The sequence below is a fragment of the Grus americana genome, chromosome 1 (assembly GCF_028858705.1).
Source record: "Grus americana isolate bGruAme1 chromosome 1, bGruAme1.mat, whole genome shotgun sequence".
Classification (NCBI taxonomy): Eukaryota; Metazoa; Chordata; class Aves; order Gruiformes; family Gruidae; genus Grus; species Grus americana.
Window position 1 is genome coordinate 16701390 of NC_072852.1, and position 22277 is coordinate 16723666.

Genomic DNA, 22277 nt, shown 5'->3' on the forward strand with positions numbered 1-22277 from the left:
TATTTTAGACCAATTTCATGGGTTCTTAGCAAGAATTCATTACAATCATTCTCGTGGGTTGAACTCTAAAAATGCCAAGCTCTGCAAGATAAATATTATTAATGCAACATCTTCTAATTAAAATTGAAAAGGATAGAATATTAATAAGATTTCACATATGAATTAATACTTGTAGTGTCACTGGAATATTAACTAGTTTTTGTATGCCATAGACAAATTATTTTGATCATTTGTACCATTTCAATATGGAAATAAAGTTCTATATATGCAAGACTTAGTTTTTAGTAAGATAGTTACAGATTTGGGAGAAGATCTTGTTTCTGGTTTTGTCTGAACATTTAAAACTCTAAACTTTTAGATGTTGCCTGTAAGCAAGCTTACTCATTTAAAAAAAAAGAATAAAGTGTGGTTTCATGGAAGGAAGTATTTTTCTTTTGAAATCTAGTCTCCTGTGCTTAGTTGCTGAGCTTTGATAACATACCCCTTACTTGAAAATACAAGAATTGGAAGAGTAAAGGAGGGGATTGGGGTTGTTTGGTTTTTTGTTTTTTTTTTTTTTTTTCTTGGGGGGGGGTGTTGTTTGCTTTTTAAATTACATTTTAAAAAGGTTAAGTGAATAGCAAGAGTGCAAGATGAAGCATTCAGAAATAATTTGCTCTGTGCAAGGAGTGAAATGGTAGGATGAGAGAGCAGGAGCCTAACAGAGCTTCTGGGACAGAGGAACAGGGGCAGGAGCTGGTCTGAGCATGAGGGCTCAAACCACCATGGGGCTAAGTGAGCAGAAATCTGGAATCAGTAGCAGAGTAGATGGGCAGTGATGTGGTCACATCTGTAGAGATTGTGTCATATTTCATTACACCACCAAAGGACAAATTAGGGCTTTGCAGAGATTCATTTATTTAATGTGTATTCTGCAGCTTCTAAGTCCATAGTACCTGTCTTCACTGTGTGGATGCAGTGCCATCTCTGGTGTATACAGTACCATGATCTTTGAAGAACTGGCAGAAAATGTTAGAGGTATCATTTGTGAGCTATAAGTCCTGTCTAATCACTCTGAACTAGCTGCATTCTCCCAATTAGTTGTGCAATGCTTATGTCCTTCTACAAGAAGATATTAATGAATTTGTTGCTAAGGGGAATGGTGGGGATAATGCTCTCAGGATTGAGTCATGTATCTTTGCCATGGAAAGGGCTATTTTTAAATGGACATTTTTATGTAGTTCCCATTTGTATATATTGGAATTATTATTCTAAATACATAGATATTTGTTGTATGTTTATAATTAGGAAAAATGTAAAAAAAAAGCACAGATACGCCAGTGGTAGGTGAGACAGTATGGTACTTTTAGGCAGTTATTTCAATGCTGTCTAACAAAATGGAAATAGTTTCCTCAGGAAGGTCCACCAACAGGGTTGACGTCCTATATAAAGAACCACAGAGCATATGTGGGCAATCTGACGCTGTGGGGGTGAATAAAAGAACTAGAGGTGCACTATTTTGAAGATGTACTATCTGAAAAGAAGTGCAGTGCAAACTGAATAACGTTTTGCCTTACTGTGCATGAAAAAAACCCCAATTTTTTTCTTAATTGAAAAATGACTGAAAGATTGGATCCTGTAAGGAACATTGAAATTACTTTTTTTTTTAAAACACTTCATAGTGCATTTATTATCATATGATTTTCCTTCTGTGATTTTTCCTTCTGCCTGCCTGGAAGGGAAGTTTGGGACATTTAGCATGATTCCATTCAGATACTAAACCATGGATGAAAAATTGGGGTTAAATTATGATCTTATCTTTATATTACTCATAAGCAAAAATTAGAAGTAGTATATTTTTTTTCTCAAAAGATAAATAAATATTTAGCACAGAAGCTTGTTCTTTCTTGAGAAAGCATTCATGAACTAGGTTCAAAAGAAAGCCTGTTTCATTTTTTTTATTACCTTTTGAGATCCCATTACTCCCAGCTTGCTAACTCCTAGCTCTTACAGTGATACTGTAGTGTATATAGTCCCTTTGTTTGCCACTGGCCTTGGCTGAAGCAAAGGGGCTAGCTTGATATTTTTATTATTATTTTTTTAATGCTACATACATTTAGCAAGTCTATTGATTTTAATGAGGACTGATTTTGGTATTTAGGTTTCCCAGACAGCTTATGGCAGGCATTAGTGCTTTGCAGCATTAGAATACCTTGGAATATTAAACATAATTTAAATTAAAATGAAGTTGTCAGAATAAATGAATAATTGAACAAGGTATACTTTGTGAAACACCTGGGGGATTTTCTTTCCCTTCTTTTATATTTATTAATTTGCAGAGAGCACTTATCTGCAGTGAGACTCTGGAGCGTCATTATTCTGCTGCAGGTAGTACTGGTGGATAACTGCCAATAGTAGTCTGTCTTCCTCCTCTTCCCAAAAGCCTCAGTGGTCTCCATTTATAAAATAGGATGATGGTGGTGATTTTCTTTCATAAATGTTCTGTTGAAGAGTTAGGCACTTATATATCAAGTGAAGACACCGAAGACAAGGTGAAAAAGCTGACATTCCTTTGCTTTTTGTTGCAGTGCTAAGCATATAGGTGTTACAGACTCCAACCTATTTGTTCTGTGCTGGAAACTGCATCTCTGTTTTGGGAAGAGAAGGAGGGTGGTCAAGGCTTTGTTCCTTCCAGTGCTTCCATTTAATTTCCAGCTCTGCCTGTTACTCTTTAACTCACCACTTAAATTCAACCTACTTCTTCAATGGGTTTAACTACAGGGTTCTGTCCTCGAATTTACACAGCACTTTGTCTGTTACAGACTTATGTAGGAGTTTTGTATTAGTCTTTTAAATAATAGTTCTAACTCCTCCTTGTATTTTATCATTTTTCTACCATGAAGAAGAAAACAGTTTCCCTTCCCCAGAGCTTCAGGTGAGACCTGTGAAGGACCCACATAAACAGGTGAAATGACTGAGCATGAAAAGCATTCTGGCTGTGCAAAGATGTATCATCTGATGCAGAGTGAATAAGCAAAAAGGAATTTTTCTCTGATCTTATAGCAAATACTGTAACAGTATTTTCAAATGACCCGATAGCTGTGTGACAGTATCCCATTAAATTAGGGAAGTGATTTCCTTTGTGTATCTTTGTGATCTTAAGCCTTTATAGGTATTTTTAATCCCTGTCAAACACCGGTATGCTTACTTTGCTTAATAGCTATAGAATTCAGTCTCTTTGGACACTAAAAAAAAATCGTGTGTTTTCTTAGCATAATTAAATGGTAATCCTTAAAACCTCTTCATGTGCCTTGCACGTGCATAACGTGTGGTGAATCAGAGAACCTGTTGGGTGTATAGAGTTATCTGTCAAACAGTCCCAAATGCTGAGGTTTTTTATTATCAAAAAGTACTGGTTGTAATAAATGGCAATCACTGTCATTTCACTCTATGCTGAAAGCATTTATAACACAATACATCATTACTACTAAATGGGGAATTTGAAGGTATAATTACAGTAGGTAAGTGTACACTGGCACTCCTCCCAGTTGCCTTCCAGGCACTCATTTTGAAAACTCCAGTATAGACTTTGAGATGATACAGCAACCTTTTCCTCAGAGAGCTTTTCAGGACTTCAGACGTAGAAGTCTGGGAAAAAATATTCAACTGTTAATCTTAAAGTGGAGTGCTATAAAGCAGCAGTGTCTGCTATGAATTGGCAGGCTTCAGTAAGATTTCAGGATCTAGTCCTTAGATATTTTGCCTTCTTAACCTAAAACTAAAGGTATGTGTATCCGGTCATCTTGTTTTATAGCTGGAGTCCGGTTGCCTTAGGACCTAATGAGCTGGAAGGGTCTTACTGACGTCCAGTGGATAGATGAAAAAAGACTTGTTGTGCCTGTACAACAATGTACAAACGTGTCATCTCTGCCATGAGAGATACCGCTGATAAGCACAAACAGCAATAATTGATTGAAATTGTTGTTAAGAATCTTATGGAAGACAGCAGTAGGTATGAGAAAATTTCCCCTTCTGCCCTGCTGAAGCAATTCATGATGTGAAGTAAAACAAGATGCATTACATTTAACGGAATGATATTAGTCACAAAGTTTGTGTGTGTATATAATTGTATGTGGAGTCATATATATTTAAATATACAATATTTTCTTGTGTAAATATCATTGTGCACATTCTCTGTGATTTTTAAATGCAGAAGATGAAATCAGGTTTGCTAACATTTTTGAAACATAATAGTTGTTACTATTTTAGAGAAGAGCAGAGCGTGCTGCAGGAGGGACTGGCACTGAAACAGTCTTGCGCAGATCAGAACCTTGAGACAAGCTAATTGTGTTGGTTTGGGTGCTGCCAGTCTGCAGTAGGGCACAAGTATAGGTCATGAGGCATGTTTTCAAAATAACAGAAGGAAGGTGGTATACGTGCTAAAGGGGAAAGCAATCAATTCATGCGATTTCAAGCAAGAGGCTGTCTGCATAATTTTCAAAAGTAAGTGAAAAGATGACTAAAAAGTTTACAATCAAGTTGGATCAGAGGAGAGCAGAGATTGTGAGGGGATTGTACAAGACCTGACAGAACTAGTTTGGCTGTACAGGTTTGCCCCATTTGTCACCATATGGGATTTTAGAGGGTTGTTGAGGTTGTTCGATACTCCCTTTTTCAACTTAATGGTTGATGTTTTAAGGTTTTAATCTTTTAAGAAATCTAGAGGCTGTAAACTGACTAATGTGATAGTCCTGGGGCTGATGCCAAATCATAGTGATGAAATGGATTTTTACAGCTTTTGCGATCAACTTTATTATATGTCTAATGTCAAAGATAAGGTTAGATCTTATCCTGTCTGTGACTTTCCATTTTCATCATCCATAGCTAATGGAGATTCAGCATCAAGAAAGTTTTGTCTGACAAAGGCAATTCCCATTGAAAAGTAGATCTGTGCTCAGACATTTCATAATATCAGTGCTACTGTTGATATTAATATTACTAATTTATATTATAGGAGTTCAGGACGGAGCTGAGCAAAATTGTGTTTCACAGAATCACAGACTGGTTGAGGTTGGAAGGGACCTCTAGAGGTCATCTGGTCCAATCCCCCTGCGCAAGCAGGGAGTTTAAAAAGCAAGGTAAGAGATTAGGCAGATATGATTAGACAGGGGAGCAGCAGAGCTTCAATAACTGCCCAGGTCTCCACACGGGTGTCCATGGTTGCTCTGAATGCAACCTCTGCGAATGGAAACTGCCGCATCTCCCTTACCACCGTATTGTGCAGAACGTGAAGCTGGGAAATTGAACCACGTTATCCAACACTCCAATTATATCATCAAATGCTGCTATATTGCTCTGCAATCCTTATTTCAAACAAGTCTAACCAAAGGATTTTTTTTTTACTTTGCTGCCTCTACAGCACCTTGCCAATGCATCTGTTTCCCTTCCCCAGACTTCATATGGTGTTTAGCAGGGCCATGGCATGCCTCCTGTCGGAGAGCCTCCACACCTGGAGCATCTACTGTCTTTGACTCCTTGCAGATATATCAACTTCTTCCTATCTTGTTTTCATTTTGAGTAATTTGGCATCTAATTTCCCATATGCTGCTCTTGCTTTCTCCTCTTTCTGTAAGTTTATCTACACAGATGAGTTGCCACAGTTTAACGTATTGGTGAAGCCGTGGTAATTCTGCAGGCCCTTAGTAATGAAAGTGCCAGCTTAAACTTTCTTGATTAAATCCCTTTCATAACATAGGTGTAAATGGGTGGGACAGGCAGATGCAAGCTTGCTCTTTCTACAAGCCTGCTTTGCTTTAGAAGCTGTTCTCAAGCTTATATAGTCCACCTTTCACTAAACTGCAATTTCTCGATGTGCCTGGCCTTTTTCCAGTGCCAGTAATTGCAGTGGGAGTTTCCTGGCTCATGTTTGTTCCTTGAGCACCTCTGAATCTGATATGATTGTTGTGTTTAAGCTGCAAACAAAAGACTAAAGAGGAAGACACACACATTTGCAGGATTAAAGCAGTGAATAACAGTAGTACTATTATACAAATTCATTTTCAGTTCCCAGCAAAAGTATATCACGTGCAAATTCACATCAGGCCTTTGAGTAGGTGGAATGATTCAGGACCTGTATGTAGAAGCCTAGGGTCTTTCCCCAACTCCTCCACCTGCAGCGAGTGGGACACGGCAAGCTAAGCTGGCCGCCGTCAAACGTTGTATTGCAGTGGAGGTTCTGTATTCCACGCCATGGCAATGCCATTTGTTGGGCTGTTGCTATTCAAGTTAGCAACATGTAAAACCACCTAGAGGTGAAATGTTAAGGATGATTTAACCTGTTTTCCTCATCATCATAATATATATGGAATAATATGGAAGTGTTTAAGGCCAGGATGAGGCTTTGGGCAACCTGGTCTAGTGGAGGGTGTCCCTGCCCATGGCAGGGGGGTTGGAACTAGATGATCTTTGAGGTCTCTTCCAACCCAAACCATTCTATGATTCTATGATATCTTCAAAGCATGTGTCAGAACAAGCTGTCTTGGAGAACACTATAGTTTTATTTACAGGGATGTGTGATAGCTTGCAAAAGGAGGGAAACATGAAACAAATTAGAAGACTTCTAAGTTGAGTGGGACGCTTTTGTTCAAACCATTGTGAGATTTGAATTAGCATTATTCCCTCAAATGTTTTTTGCAAGATGGTGTGTGTCTAAACGGTCCAGCTTCCCAGTTGGTGTTGGCATAGTCTCCTATTAATGCAGCTGCCTGGCTTGGTAGATGGCACCATAGCCAGCCTGCAAGTGTCCGTACCTGAAAATGGGGACCTGCTGCTTCTCATCTGAACCTTTTACCACTTTGAAAGCCAGCTGAGGAACAAGACTCCGCATTCTCTGTGTATATATGCTGTAACATATTGCTGTTTTTTAGATAACTATGCTGTGTCATGCTTGGCAGCACGAGTCACTCTAGTCAGGGCTATAGGCAGGAGGAGGTTGTCACCCGGCTTCCTCGGTGTGACAGCTGTGCTGCACAGGGCCAGGGAAACTGCAGCACCCTTGGTACCTTGGTTGGGTTATGCTGTGTTCCTGGCCCAGCCTGGGCACATCTAATGCAGTTGCCATGCTGGAAATCATCAAACTTGATGGGAATAAACTTTAGTAACTCCTAAAGGAGCAGAGAAACAGGTTGAAAGTGTAAATGAAACACAATTTTGTCAACGTGGAGCATGTTTTGTTATGAATGCTTTTGTCAATCTTAGTCCAGTAATTGTAACATACAATAAACTGATAGAGCAGAAGGAGAGGATCTTTGTTCGTGCACAATTGCAGAAAAAGAGCATGTAAATCTGTTGAAATTGCCACCAATTTGGATTTTCTTCAATATTTAATCATTTGCTTTCTGGTATTGCACTACTTGCAATTTCACTTTGCATTATTTCAATTGCATTGAGAAAAAAAAAGATAAAGGGTTTTGTTATCTCTAGGGACTGATCTTCTTGGACTGAGTAGTTTGCGTAGTTGGACAGTGATTTCCAAAGTATCGTGCTAGAAAATGTTAACATTTTGTAAAGCAGTGCCAGAGTACTCTGGTTTTGTTTTCTTAAAAGCAAAAATGTAAATGTTTTCAAGATGTTGAAAGGTACTTCTGAGTTATTTAGATTTTTTCATTAACTTAACAAGAATTACAAATTCTGTCCAAAAAGGCTGATAAAAGTTAGACAGAAACTTTGTTGAAGTAGACTTGATATAACAGATGGGCTGGAGCAGCCCCTCCTGAAAGATGGGGGCAAAGCTGTGATGGCAGCTTATGGACAGTCACTTTTTTTGGATCAAGAGTTACACAAAGCCTGGCATGGTGGGCTGCTTCTCTGCTGCTGAATGAACTAACCTGGGAACCCTGATGCATCTGGAATTGTTCATAATACCCGCCTGAAGGGGGCAAATTCTCCTTTTCTTTAAACATTGGATATTGTTGCTTTAAAAAAATAAAGAGGGAGAAGAGGGAGGAAAGGGTTTGGGAGTGCTTCGTTTCCTCCAATACCGGGCATTTTCAGTATATAGCCAAAGGATTAGTCTGAGGGTTCTTGAATGTGGAAATGTTTCAGTTTCTTTTATTTTAACGTACAGCAACTCTTGATAGAACAAATTCATAATTTTGACTTCCTCAGAAATGATCAATATTAAAATCTTTCTGTATATGCCTGACTCAGTTACTTTGTGTGGCTTTCTAATTGTCTGTATTTATTTGCTTTCTAAGATACAGTACTTGCTTAGAAATTTCAAGGATGCATATATGCTTTTGTCATTTTCTTTACATTTTATAAAATAAACTTAGACTGCAGAACTTTGTCACTGAAATTGCATTCCCTGCAGGAGCTGCAGTATTCACCATGGTTGTATAATATCACAACTTGACCTTTCTCTGCCACGTAGGTTTTTTCCTTGTCAAGGAGAAATTATAAAGATCTGTCATCTTGTTATGTTAATAGGCAGTTAGGGCTGCACACGGTATAAAAAAATGGGCATACTAAAATAGGTAAACATAAGCTAATATATTTAGTATTTATCATAATCTATGCAAGTGTTCTTTTAAATTTTTGAAATTAGATTGCTATGCCATAATAAACATGACTGTCATTGCCCAGCACCCAGGCATTTGTAGCTTGGCATTTGGATTGCAGAATCTAAATTTCCCTGGTTTGTTTTCCATAGAAATGAAATATGTTGTTTGTTTATGGATAAACAGTAAGCTTCTAGTTGAGAATATATAACCAGAGAGTGCAATAAGCAACCAGAAGGAATGTCGGGGGCAGAAGGTGCCTGTTTGTATATATCAGGCAGTAGACATCGATGAGCTTTTGTGTGATTCTTTATTTGCTTTTTTAACCATATAGAATCAGTACGCTATACATTGCTGCTGACAACTGGCAATTTCTGACTTTGCAGTAGAATTGGATTTTGGGAAGATTTAGATGTGTGGAGTTAAACGTGGCTTCCTGAAGCCTTGTCTGCTGGAAGTAAATAGGATTTTCATAGTAGGTGTCAGCGGGCCAAGACTTGACATTTATTGTTATTTTACTACCCTTAAGAAGAAAAAAGAAGGTGGTATTGGGAAATCAGAGACTATTTGGATGATTTTGGTGACTGGAACAGTGCAGTACAATATAAGTTTTGACAGACAGCAGTGTAATTTAGAGAGCCTTAAGAAGTGAGGACGCATTAGCATTAGTGTTTTAATTCAGATGGTGTCTATCCTTCATGGATCTTTGTCTCTCCAAGATTTGTACCCTTACCGGGATCTCCGAGTTTGCAGCTCTTTCAGACAAAATGAGCCTGGACAAGATGTTACAGTTGCTAACAGGCAAGCAGATCATGGAGCCAGGCTCAAAACCCATGTGCGTGTAGATACCAAGTCCTCAGTACCAACAGTTCCACTCTGGAGGTCCTCTCCTGCTGCACCACATATTGGTCGTGTAGGCATGGCCTCAAATGGCTGTACTGGTGGGGAAGAGGAGCTGAGGAAGGGAGCTGGGAGGATCTAAATACCTTGTCTTAGCCAATGTAACATCCAGCCATAGGTGCAGTCATTTATGGCTGGTAGTGTCTTAAATGGCTCAAGCACTTTTGCAATAGTCAGTTGAGCATATTGTCCATTATAGATTTGAAATAAAAAGTGCTTTACGCTTAGAATAGAAAAATGCGGACCACTAAAATTTCTGAGGATAACGCATCTGGGCATTAAGACAACAAAGGGACATTTAAAGCAAGCTGCATTTTGACCAGGGAAAAAAAAAAAGTAAGCTTTGACATTTTTGATGGTTATTACTGTGTGAAAGCCTGTAGGCTGCTAGGTATTTATGGGCATGAATATTCAGTATTTCACTTAGCACAAATTAATAGAACAAGATGAAAAGTGCTTCTGCAACATGAACAAAACTACTCATGTGTTTTCTTGAAGGTTTATTTAGCTCTCCCTGAGAACATAGGCCCAATATCTGTGTTCATTTGATCTCTGTGAAAAATGGTAGAAGGCTTCCTTTTTTTCCCCTCTTCATTTTGCTCAGTTGATTTATTTATGAGTTATTGTTTGTGTGGAACAGTTGATTCCCTTTAGAGAGAAGTAGAAACTTCTGTCAGACGCTCCTGTTGGGTGCAGATCCACATCCCTGCAATGTGTTGCTAAGGCATTTCATAGCAATGGTGATCTGGTTAAGACAAAAGTATTATGACAGAGAAGGTTGTGGGGCGCTTCAGTGAAATAAAACTGCAAAACCTAAAACCAGGAGGCTGCAAGTGTCACTTGCAACGTGTTGGATGCCATAGATGAGTTCTCTGTGACCTTTAGCGGGAGTGAAAATGTATTTGATTTTTGAGCTATCTTTCCCTAGACAGTACGCAGAGTGCTAAAATCCTGCATGTTTTGGCAGAAAAAAGATAGAGCACAAAGCAACAGCTGGATTTGAAAGCCAGATTCATTTAAATTAAAAATGCAAACCCCATTTCTAGCAGAATCTGATTGACCATTGAAAATATAAACAGACAAGAGAATGGCAATTCGTCTCTTGATGTCTTCCAGTCAAAACTTTAGTCAAGCGCAAGTTATGCCTTGGTTATGCCTGATTTGCCAGGGTAATTGGGTGTCAGTCTGCGACTGCATTATGCAGGAGGTCACACTTGATATTTGTTATGATGTTTTTAGATTTAAAATCAGAAACTATACCATGAGCCAAACTGAAATCAGTGGTGGTCGTATTTGTCTCTCCCTCCACTCGCAGGTACTACAGTGCTACCATTTTGCAGATGTCAGGAGTTGAAGACGACAGGCTTGCGATCTGGCTGGCTGCACTGACAGCATTTATAAACTTTATTTTTACTCTCGTGGGAGTCTGGCTCGTTGAAAGAATGGGTCGCCGGAAACTTACACTTGGGAGCTTAGCAGGTGAGTGCTTAATTAGTGTATTGTATATTCTGCATAATTATTAATAAAATGAAAATAAAATTTCAAGTGCTAACTTTATCAGAGTAGTCCTCTTTACAATAACAGTGTTGACCCCATCTTCTACCTGAAATCAGACAGCTTTTCAAGACTAGTAGTACGGTACCACAGTTAAAGGCTAATTAAAAAAATAGAGGTTTAGCATGTTATTTTTTTGGGTGTGGTTTCTCCCTCAAGCCATGTTTGACAATGTTTGCATTTAACTTTTTACACCTTTCTTTCAGTATAAGGAAACAAATGCTTGGAACTTCACAGCTTAAATCTCACGTGTGTATATGTGATACGTAATTTCTGGCTCATTAATTGGAATTCAGAACATCTTCTCAAGTACTACTGGAGAAAGCATATTGCATAGCCATTGTGACACCTTTTAAAAAGTAATGCAGTTCTTTTCATAGTTATGTCAAATAGGATACAGTAAGTACCTTACCTACCCTAACGTCATTTTAATTCATCTCCTGTATGAGATACTAAAAGACAGAATTCTGGATTTCTACATTTTGTCCAAATATTTAAACACTGTAAAACTCATCATGTAGCCATCTCTTAGAAGCAGGAAAAGACAGAGCGAGCAGTCTTGCCTATGCTCAGCTGCATCCTGCCATTTACCTGCTAAGTCCCTGCTTCCTCCTGCATTACGTGCTCGTTCTGGCTGAAGTGATCTGTGAGCAATACCTGCCCCTGGCCGAACGTCTGAAAGGTTCAGACGTTTCCAAGAACAAGGTTCGGAAAAAAGAAACCATTCCTGCTCCTCTTGAAATAATGTTCACAAGTGTTTAGCTGGGAAGGTTTAATGTCTCCATATTTTGTTCTGTTGTTGCTGTCAGGGATCCAAACTTCTAGTTAATGCAACACAGCAGAGTGAGGGACCACCTGCCAAGTCGCTGGCCATCTGCAGTTCCCAAGGGATGGGAGTTAATCTAGACTTGCAGTATTTGAATGCATTTATACAGGCAGAACAGTGATGGCACAGTACTGCATCTGGTTTGATACAGTTACACAAATCTGTAAATTAAAATGTGGTTTGGAGGCAATTTCATATTCCAAGTTATAATAAATGTGTATTTGGTGTGTTACCACTTTAATTTGGAGTCAAGAAACCTGAAGTGTTTTTCATGATCCAGGTTCAGAAATGTGGTCATGACAGAGGAGACTGGAAAAGCACATTCCTCACGTCTTAAAACAAATGAACAAAATTCTCAAACCGCTACTTTTATCACAGTCTACCTCCAGATCAGTTAAAATACATCTCCCCTATAAGTTCTTCTATGCCTCCAGCCAGTGCCAAGTCTTCCAGAGGAGAAAGACCCAGTTCTGTACCATTCCCTGTGCTCAATACCGTATTTCCCCTGTGGTACTTGCCTGTTTCCTTGTCTGTCTGCAAAGTGAGTCTCTCCTGGCACTGCACTGGTATGTCTGGTTCTTGGGTGCTGCATCTCTTTTATACTCTATTGGAAAGGAGTATTTATTTATTTATTTGGCCCCAATAACCTCATATGTCTGGCCAGCCCCTGAGGATTTTATTGCTTATGTGGAGCCAGCTGTATTGGTGTAATTCCCACTTTTCATACAATCACAGAACTCTTTGCTTTTTGGCTCTGGTTAACATATTCAAAGGTCATATATTTGAAATGTAGGTATAAGTTTCTCTTACAAAGCAGATTAGTCATAGAACAGAGGAGGATGTAGAAGACAGACAGAGAATTAACAAAGGGGCATAATACAGGGGGTTTTTTTAATGATATTTGGACACAAAGTAATTATTTAGTAAAAATGGTCTTTCTTCCGTGGTCAGTTGCTGGCTGTCAGTCTGCAGCATCACTTGACCCATGCTGCATTGCTTGCTGCATTCTTTATCATATGGTCCCTTCCTAAGGAAAATACAAATAATGACAGTAATGAAATTGTATGTCATTTCTCTGTATGATTTAGAATTGCTTTTATGCAATGTTTGACACTTTGATTTAGGTAGTGGTGGATATGATGTGTTTTCCTTAGCAAGAGGGCTGTTTAATAAAGTGATAATTACTAAATTTGCTGATGTATTTGTTTTCCATGATGAATTTTCTCATGGATTAAACTTACATTTTAGTGCTCTGTTTTGGTTTGCGTTTCTAAGGACATTGACTTTCACACTGAATTATTACTGGCTGCTTCTCTGGTCTTTGGAGAAGCCAGGTATGCCCAAGTCTCCCATTACATAAAATGAAGACAAACCTACTACCTTTGCCTGCTGCTGCATGGGTGTGGGGTTTTCTGTGGTAAAGGTTAATTGATTTGATGTTTGTTAGATGATGACCTATGAAAATAATCAGTAGAGAGATAATAACAATATTTTGATTAAAAGATGACATACTGTAATTTAATTTTGTAAACTCGTGCAGCTTCTGCTTTCTGAAAACATTTTGGAAAGAGCTATTTTACATTTAATTTAATGTATCTTTATAATTTTCAAAATATTACCAGCTTTTGAAAAATTGAGCTTTTCAGACACATCCAGAAGCATTAGGAAAATTACAGTAAACTGCTTCTGCCAAGAAAAAATATCACACCTTTTTAGTTCTCTTTAGTACAGTTACTGATTCCTCTTGGTTTCCCATTCATTTTATATCTTGGCATAATTTCTTTATCTTACTTTTGCTCTTCTTCAGTTAATTTCTTTCTTCAAAGCTGTTAATTGGGAAACATGCAGGAATTTTGACAAGTGCAGTATCCATTTTATTTGTGTTTTCCTTTTTCCCCTTCAGAAATTGTCAATTTGAAAGCATGGTAGTACTTGGGCATTGGACAATTTGTATCTCTTTTTGTAACAGCAAGGATCTAAAAGATCTTCAGGATATTTTTTTCTTTTTTTTTCTTTTTAATCTCAGCTAATGATGTATGTAATTATATGTTTTTATTCATCGTAGACAAACTTCCCACAGAATGAAAATATGTAATAAACTTCATTTGCCAGGTTTACATTTCTGTACTTTTCCAAAGAAATAAGACATTTGCAGAGGTACTGGAAGTGAGTGTTAGTGTATTTGGTTAACTTAAAAGACAGACAAAGCATATTTAGAATGAATATAAATAAGATTATAGGTCCTGTCTAAAGATATTTGCTGTCTGGTTTATGGCATTTTGAAAGTGCAGTAAATCTAGTGCGATATCCAGCCAGCGCAGAAAACTGGGATTATTAGAATACCTACTAGCCATAGCAGTACAAAGCCATGTGTAGAATAAATTGAAATCACATTTGATGGTGGGTAGGTGCTTTCTCCACATATAGTTTGTGATTGAGTTTAAAGTCTTAGTTGCCTCGGTTCAGGCAAATGTGTGGTCCCATCATCTGCAGTTCATGCATATTCATGCCTTTTAGCCATGGCTGCTGCACAGACACATTAAGAAATAATTTTATTACACAGATCTTGGTACTTAAGATATTATTTATATCGCAGAAAAAGGTTTTCACATAATTGGTGGGTTTGCCTGCTAGGAAACTCTTGCTTTTCTCCTTAAAACCACCATCAAACCCACTCCCAAAACATCCCCTCTGCCTTCTATATACCAAAAAAAACCAAGCCCCAAAATAAACACCAGATATTGTGTAATTTCTTAAAGATTACCAGAGTGACATGTTAAGGTTTTTAATGTACTGGCATTTCTAAAGGTTCGCACATATGTATTTCTGAGAAAATTACTTACATGCTTCTAACATACAGAGCAAAGGGATGATGATGAGTTTTTGGAATGGAATAAAGTATCCTTCATTTGCCCTCAACCATTAAGCTGTATCATTGCACACTTCTAAATGTATGCTGCCTTCTAACTGGGATGTGCTTCAGTGGTTTGTGAGTCTATTTTGTATGGTAAGGATAATGTTATTAGATCATTAGTAACCACCTCACAAATAAAGTTACAGCTAGTTTTATATTTTTAGTACTAGTAGTCTATAGATCAGGCTATACATGTTCTATAAGACCTCTCAAATAAAACATGCCACATAAATACTAAGTATACAAATAGGTACACAGCGTATTTTATGCAACATAGAATTAGATGCCTCGTTGAGTAGCAAGATGTAAATGTTTTATAAGTCTGAGTTTGGGACAGCTGCAGTAGTATCATGAGCAGTGAAGTATATCAATTTTCATTAAAATGATATATCTGACAAATAAGGTAGGAAAACTGGGTTATGTTATAGAAATGCCCTATTGTACAAAGTATGAACCTTTTTTCCCATCTTCCCTCTTGTCATTTTGCCCAGCTCATGTATGAGGAATTTGTTGAGGGGGACAACAGCAAATGGAAGGGGGCTTTTTCCTAGCAGATGTTATGTGTGTGTGCTCTTTGAAACAAGATCAGAAATCGCAGTTGGGCTTTTTGGTGGTTTTTTTTAATGAAAAGTCAAATTTCTTTCATTTCACAAGGGAAGTAGAGTCCATGAAAGAGCTGATGCTATTATCTATTTTACAGGAAGGCCTGCAAGTCTGGACTGGGAAGAAATGTGATGATTTCAAAATCACTGTTAAATTTTACATTTACAGCATTATTTTCAACACCAAAAGGAATATATGCATTCAGTCATGCAGTCTTCAATTCCATATATTAAAAAAAAAAGTCTTAACCTATTAATTTAATATCTGGACATTAAACCTGATGCACTTTAACATCAAGATGTGAATGTAGCAAAGGGTATTTTTCTTAGGTTCTCATCACAACTCCTTAGCGAATGCTGTTTGCATAGTAATGAGGTGCCTTGCTTTCCCAAGCATAGTTCAGTTCAATAGAGAATTATTTCATGTGCTCTGGAGAAAAGTATCACATTGTTCTTTATCTGTATTTTTAGGTACTGCTGTAGCACTCATTATCCTAGCTTCGGGATTTTTGCTATCAGCTCAGGTCTCGCCAAGAATCACACTTAATCCACCAGATCCTTCACATCAAAACTCTACCTGCACAAAATACAGGTGAGATTTCATGATCATTCATCTGATCTTCTTGAAGATTTTTTCCAATTAATTGAGTTTTACAACCTAGTGTAATAGAGAAGTATTAACAAAGTCTAGTACAAGGAACTAAGCTATATACCTAATGTTAAAATGCTAACTTCCCTCAATAGAGAAAATTAGACTCTTTGCCTAAATGCTCTGAATAACCCTTTGGAGTCTTGGACTAAATAAGGTGGTTAAGTGGCAGACTACACACTTGAGATCTCCTCTGTTATATTACACCTGCTGCAATTTATAGTGGACACAAAATTAGGAATATTTTTAAAGTATTTTGTAAATATGCTTGCTTTTGTTCATCTACTTGTAGATTTGTCATGTATAACAGCTGTAAACTCTTCAAGATTTGTTCCTTTCCTTTTGTCTTCCTGAGTGGAAAAAAAATAATCTTCAGATAATTACAAACCAATTAACAATTAAAACAAATGTGATTTTGTGACTTTTTTTTCTATAGTGGGTAGAAGATGCACTTTCATGTGCAATCATAGTTTCAGATAACATTACTTCTAGGGTGTTAGGAATGTGTCATTTTCTATATTTTGTGGTTTTTATTCACATGTGAGTGCTCTTATGTTCATTTAGCTGGCAGACTAGAAAATTCCCTATTGAGAGAAGACTACTTAGATGGCTGATGAAATTCTTACTTATGTTCAAAATCTGTTTTACATGTGTTTGCAGTAGAGATAAATATCAAGAAATAAGAAGAATGCTTCTAGTTTTCTAGTGATATTGGCTAGAAGTATGGTTCAGGGCTTCTCATATGCCAGCACAATGTCTTAGGTGAAAGATCCTGAGGATCTGAAGCTTTATAGACCCCTGGGAAGGGGACAGAAGGTCTTTAAAAGAGTGTAAATAGATGCTAGTAACTGCAACATTAGATACTAGCAGATATGAGGATCCTTACATGCACAAACCTGTATTTTCACTTGTTTTCTACTGCAGAGTCAACTATATTTTGCAATTTTTGAGATGTGCCTATACAACTTTTTCAAATAGCAAGAAAAAGCTTTCAAGTGCTCTCCTTTCAGAATAGGATAATGTTGATAGCAGGATGACAAAAGGGTTTGCCTAGAACTTAACTATTTAGAAAGGATGTCTGGGAAGCACAGATGCACCATTTGCAGAACTCATTATTTGTTATCTAATTAAGCTAGATGACTATATAACCTGAAACAATATAAAATCTGCATAGAAGAAATATGGCTAGTCCACCTTAAGAAGTAATGAAAAAATATTTGATACAGTTTTCATTTTTCAGTTAACCACAGCTAGTCAGGAAGGAAATTTAGACTTGCTGTGGCTTGCTCAGTGTGCACTTCTGGGCAAAAGCATGAAAAATTAAAGCAGGTAGTTCTAGTAAAGGCATGTTGTTTCATGAATTATTGGACTACTTCAATCTGTTTCTGACATGAAGTGAGCAAAAGCAGATATGATGGAAATTCAAAGGGTCCGGGAAAGAGAATAAAAGATACAATATTTTCATTTGGGAGTATTTTGAAATAGAAGGAGCTCTCTTAAAGATAAAAATGAATGTGTGAGGGGATGTGAAATGATGACCAATGTATGAAAAAGCTTTAGGTGCTTCTATTTTAATCTTACAATATACCTTGGTAAAGAGACACAAAAGCCAGGAGAGTTGAAACTAATAAATGGATGTAGTTGCCCACAAATCACGGAATTAGGCTACAGCATCCACTATTTAAAAAGATTTTTAAAAACTAGCCATTTGTATGGTTAATAACAACTTTCACACTTGTGTATCTAAAACTGTATTTGGGACATCAATTTTCATGCTTCAAAACATCACCAAACCCTGATCCTGCTAGAGCTGGAGGAATAATATTCCTTCAGCATCATGAATATTACTGTCCATTTTGGGAGGTGATATCAGCACTTACTCAGTACCAGGAAGCCTCCAAATTCCAGGTGTCTCAGCCAAGATAGCAGTAAGCGCAAAAAATACTGTTTGCTTTCAGCATGGATCAAGGGAAGAAAAAGAAATTTAAACATTTTGTCTCCAGCAATCTCCCCAAAGGAGCTTAGTTTTGACGTGCCTTTCTGCCAACCTCTTACAGAATATATATAATATACTATAAAGAATATACATTAATTTATTCCTTCATCTATTTTATTTCTGGAGGGGATGACACGTAGCCATAAATGATATTCGACTTGGAAAAGTGGCTGTTCAAGGCATAGGCAACCCTGCTTTTTGTGCACATGGTCAATAAGCTGAATGAAGTTTTAAAAAATATTTTTGTCATGAGAAAGTAGATGGTATCTTCACCATTCCACCTGGGTTAGAAGATGGAAGTTAGTCTTTTGTATGCCCTATGCAATCCATTTTTAAATTAGTGGCAACTGTGGCAAATTTCTACACTTGCAGAACGTTGTCATAACATGCACGGTCCCGGAAGGAGGAAGAGATGGAGACTGCTAAGTGGTCTCTTGCTGTTTAATCCATGTCTTAGCTTGCTTTGGTATGGCTGCTGGTGTCTCATATTGCTTACCACTGTATCTTGCAAGGTCTCAAGAAGGTTTTGGAAAAGCAAAAGACAGCAGGGCTTCAGAAGATCATCACGTAATGCCATCTTCCTGTAGCCACTGTAGCGACTTTTAGATAGGTGTGCCTACTCAAATGCAGCTCATAGTCACAGAATCACAGAATGGCAGGGGCTGGAGATCTTTCTGGAGATCATCTAGTCCTGCTAAAGCAGGATCACCTACAGCAGGTTGTGCAGGATCGTGACCAGGCGGGTTTTGAATCTCTCCAGAGAAGGAGACTCCACCACCTCTCTGGGCAGCCTGTTCCAGTGCTCAGTCACCCTCACAGTAAAGAAATTTTTCCTCATGTTGAGCTGGAACTTCCTGTGTTCCAGTTTGTGCCTGTTGCCCCTTGTCCTATCGCTGGGCACCACTGAAAAGAGTCTGGCCCCTTCCTCTTGACACCCGCCCTTTAGATATTTATAAGCATTGATGAGATGCCCTCTCAGTCTTCTCTTCTCCAGGCTAAACAGACCCAGCTCTCTCAGCCTTTCCTCATCAGAGAGATGCTCCAGTTCCCTAGTCATCTCCTTCATCCTAATGGTGATGCAGTGCTTTTCTGAGGTGAGGTAGACTTAGCCAGTCTAAACCTGTTTGCAGCTTGGCTGTCTTGGAGTACGGGGATGTTTCCTAAATATGACTGGTATTTGTCTTTGCCAAAATGTATTTATAAGTTATAAAAACATCAGTAAAATGTATTTTGCTGACAGAAGTTTCACTGGTACGGGCAGGGTAAAAATGCTTTTTATGTTTGCAAATCCGTTGGGTTAGAGAAAGTGTGGGTGTCCATTATGGAAGCCTTAGAGCTACTACAAACAGTCTGTTTGTTGTTCGCTCAGATCCATATTCCTCTGCACAGATTAATTCCTGCTGCTAGAATAACAATGAAGATAGAACAGACTAGCAAATAAAAAAAAAAGCACCTAGGGCTTGAATTCTATGTTCTGAAAGAGCTGTGCTGTGCAAACGGACGTACAAGTTACCTGTACGTGCTTGCAGAAAATGAACCAGTAAGATATGCTGCAAATATCGAGTAAAATATTTTCATTTAGTGTAGAGACATCCAATATCATAGTTGATCAACAGCTAAAAAATAATCAATAAATCAGCGAAGAAAATTTGAATATGTCATGAGGACATCATGGAAATAACGCAAACCCAACAGGACACCCTGAACACTGAAATTCTCTGTGCCTCCTCACAGGTGGAAGTGGGTGGGTGTCTCACTGAGGAAGGGCAAAGTAAACGCTTCTCTGTGTGCCATCCTTAAATTAAACTTCATTTTCACACCCGGCCCGTGTGAGATTGTATAGATATTTGCAGTGTGACCGCCTCTTTTCTTGATCTTAATCTCTTCAGCAGCTGTGATCTGTTACTTATCATCAGGGCCACAGAGAAGGTCAGAGGTAAATTTAGGAATACAAAACACCACCATCCCAAAATTTGTCATCTTAGAAATGAAAAGATAAGCTAGCCATTCCTATTATTATTCTGACTACTTAAAACTCTATAAACATGTTCCCATTTTTACTGGGACGTACTGTGCCTGGTTCTGGAAGGAGGTCGAGGTTGGGGCAAGTGCACTAGCTACCCTACTACCTTTTCCCAATCTTTAGTCAAAAGTGTCACTGCCCCACTCTACCTTTCTCTGGGATGTTCATCCATTTCTGGAAACGATTGTTGTCCTGTTGCCTTGTATTCTTGGTCTTTTTTGTCTCCTTTCATTCATGGGTCTGTCTCTCTTTAGACTTGGTCAGCTGTAGAAGACATAATGTGAACTTGTTCTGCTTAAGCAATATTTTTCACCTCAGTTACTACATGAAAATGGTAACTTTTGTGTTAAGCTTAGGTTAACCCTCATATCTTAGGGAAATGATACATATGCATAAGAACTTACTCAGGTTCCTTCCCAAACAGATTGTCTTCAGAGTTTGATTAAAATAACACAGGCGGTGCCAGCTGTGCTGGGCACACAACAGCTCTGTTGTTCATCTTTGAATTAGTCAGCCTCACGTGGTTAATGTTCCTGAGCTCATTGTACAAATACACACCACTGAGATGAAGGCACCAGTATTTAGTACTCTTACATAGCAATTTTACAAGATAGCTAATAGGAAGAAATATATTTTCTTTATGAATTTAGCAAAAGTGTATAATTGGGATCGGTCCTGAAAAACTCAGCTAACCTAGTAATGGAAATTGAGTTTATTGAATTTAATAGCCTTAGGATACATATAGTAAGTATATTAGCTATTGTACTTTATTTTGTTGAGTTAACTCATTGATAATCTGATTTATCTGCGAACTAGACATCAGTGTTCTTCATATTGTCACTGTATCATAGAACCAGTATTTTTTAAAGTGTGATTCTCATTTTATGTTTCTAATGTTAAAGTAACTGAGCTACTGGTCATTCTGGTAATTTAGAATAGCAATAATAAATATAGTAATGTGTTTCTGCTATTAAGTTCAGAAAATTATGAGTATGTAAAAAGATAAACATGTTTGAGAATACTTTTGCCAGCTCTTTTGAGATGTAATTAAAATTCTGATAGACAGTTTATGTTGTAGAACTGTAAAATGACCTCAACATAATCTCGAAATATCTTAAGTAGATAATATAAGGATTTATCACTTGGTAATAATTTTCCATTTGCTGGCATGTTGCTCCTGTCAATCAAAACTTGTAATTTAATTTAAAATCATAAGGGTTAGGAAGGAATATGTCAGTTCTGTGTAGTAAGCATCTTTAATGTGCATGAGGAAAAATTCCTCTTGTTAATTTAAACACAAAGGTCTGAAAAGTGACTTACCTGAACTATGTCTGTGAGTGTAATGCAGACCCTGTAACCATTGTTAACATTTCCGCTTCCTTTGTCTTTGAATCAAACCCCGCACTACTGAGGGAACAAGGCGTTATTCATATAGTAACCTATTAATGCTTCACATCTCCGCTAATACTTCTAAGATTTTGCCGTTTAACAAAAACTGAAACAATGCTTAGGGAATTATTTTGTAAAATCTTCCAAAGCGATGGTGTTATACTTTATATGGTCTGCAGGTTTTAGTCACGCAAGGATGATTTTAATCAAGTTTGAACAAGGCTTGTATCTGATGTGCCCAGAAGCTGGGAATATAGTATCTATGTGTAGGGTCCCTTTGGAAGAGTAATTTTAAAAGCAGTATTCTAAGGAGACTGCCATTACACTCAAAATAAAGGCACATCTAAGTCAGTTGTTTCTGTTATATATTGTTTGTGTTGCTCAGTTGCAGGCGTAAATCAGGAAGCTGTTGTGCTGGGGGCTATATAAATTCAGAAAAAAGATCATCAAAGACAAGAGACGATTGATACCTATGCATGAGTAGATCAGACACTTTTCATGTGGCGTCAGCATTCCAGCACAGTCTGCTGTCAAGGTGCTTATAGTAGTAGTGGTGTAGCCATGATGATCTAAGGACTTAAGTAAAGCAGGGTTTGTAGAGAGTAGTTTCCTTTCTAGGACTACGATAGGTAGGAAAAATGGATGAGCCGTTGGGGTCCTCTTCGGGTCTGAAGCAGAAGTAGCAAACACCAAGAAACCAAAACCAGTTGCTCAGTTTATATAGATTGTGTTTCTTAGTTGAGGCATGTGAGTCTTTGGAAAAGAGGGTTTAAGGAAAGTTTGAAGAGAGCTACTGTATTTGTATGTGGCTGGCATATCAAGAAGGATAAGGATTTAGTACTGGTCTGGAACTTACCTAGGAAGGAGTCACTGAAGAACAGTCTCCG

The 22277-nt window shown here is 37.9% G+C and overlaps 1 protein-coding gene across 1 annotated transcript in view; it reads left to right on the plus strand.

Annotated features, from left to right (window-relative positions):
- SLC2A13 (solute carrier family 2 member 13) overlaps window positions 1–22277 on the plus strand; it is a 173015-nt gene that overhangs the window by 109738 nt on the left and 41000 nt on the right. Inside the window, exons 5-6 of the mRNA XM_054843980.1 lie at window positions 10753–10916; window positions 15805–15925. Of these exons, the coding sequence (XP_054699955.1) occupies window positions 10753–10916; window positions 15805–15925 (285 nt within the window). The remainder of the gene's footprint in view (window positions 1–10752; window positions 10917–15804; window positions 15926–22277) is intronic.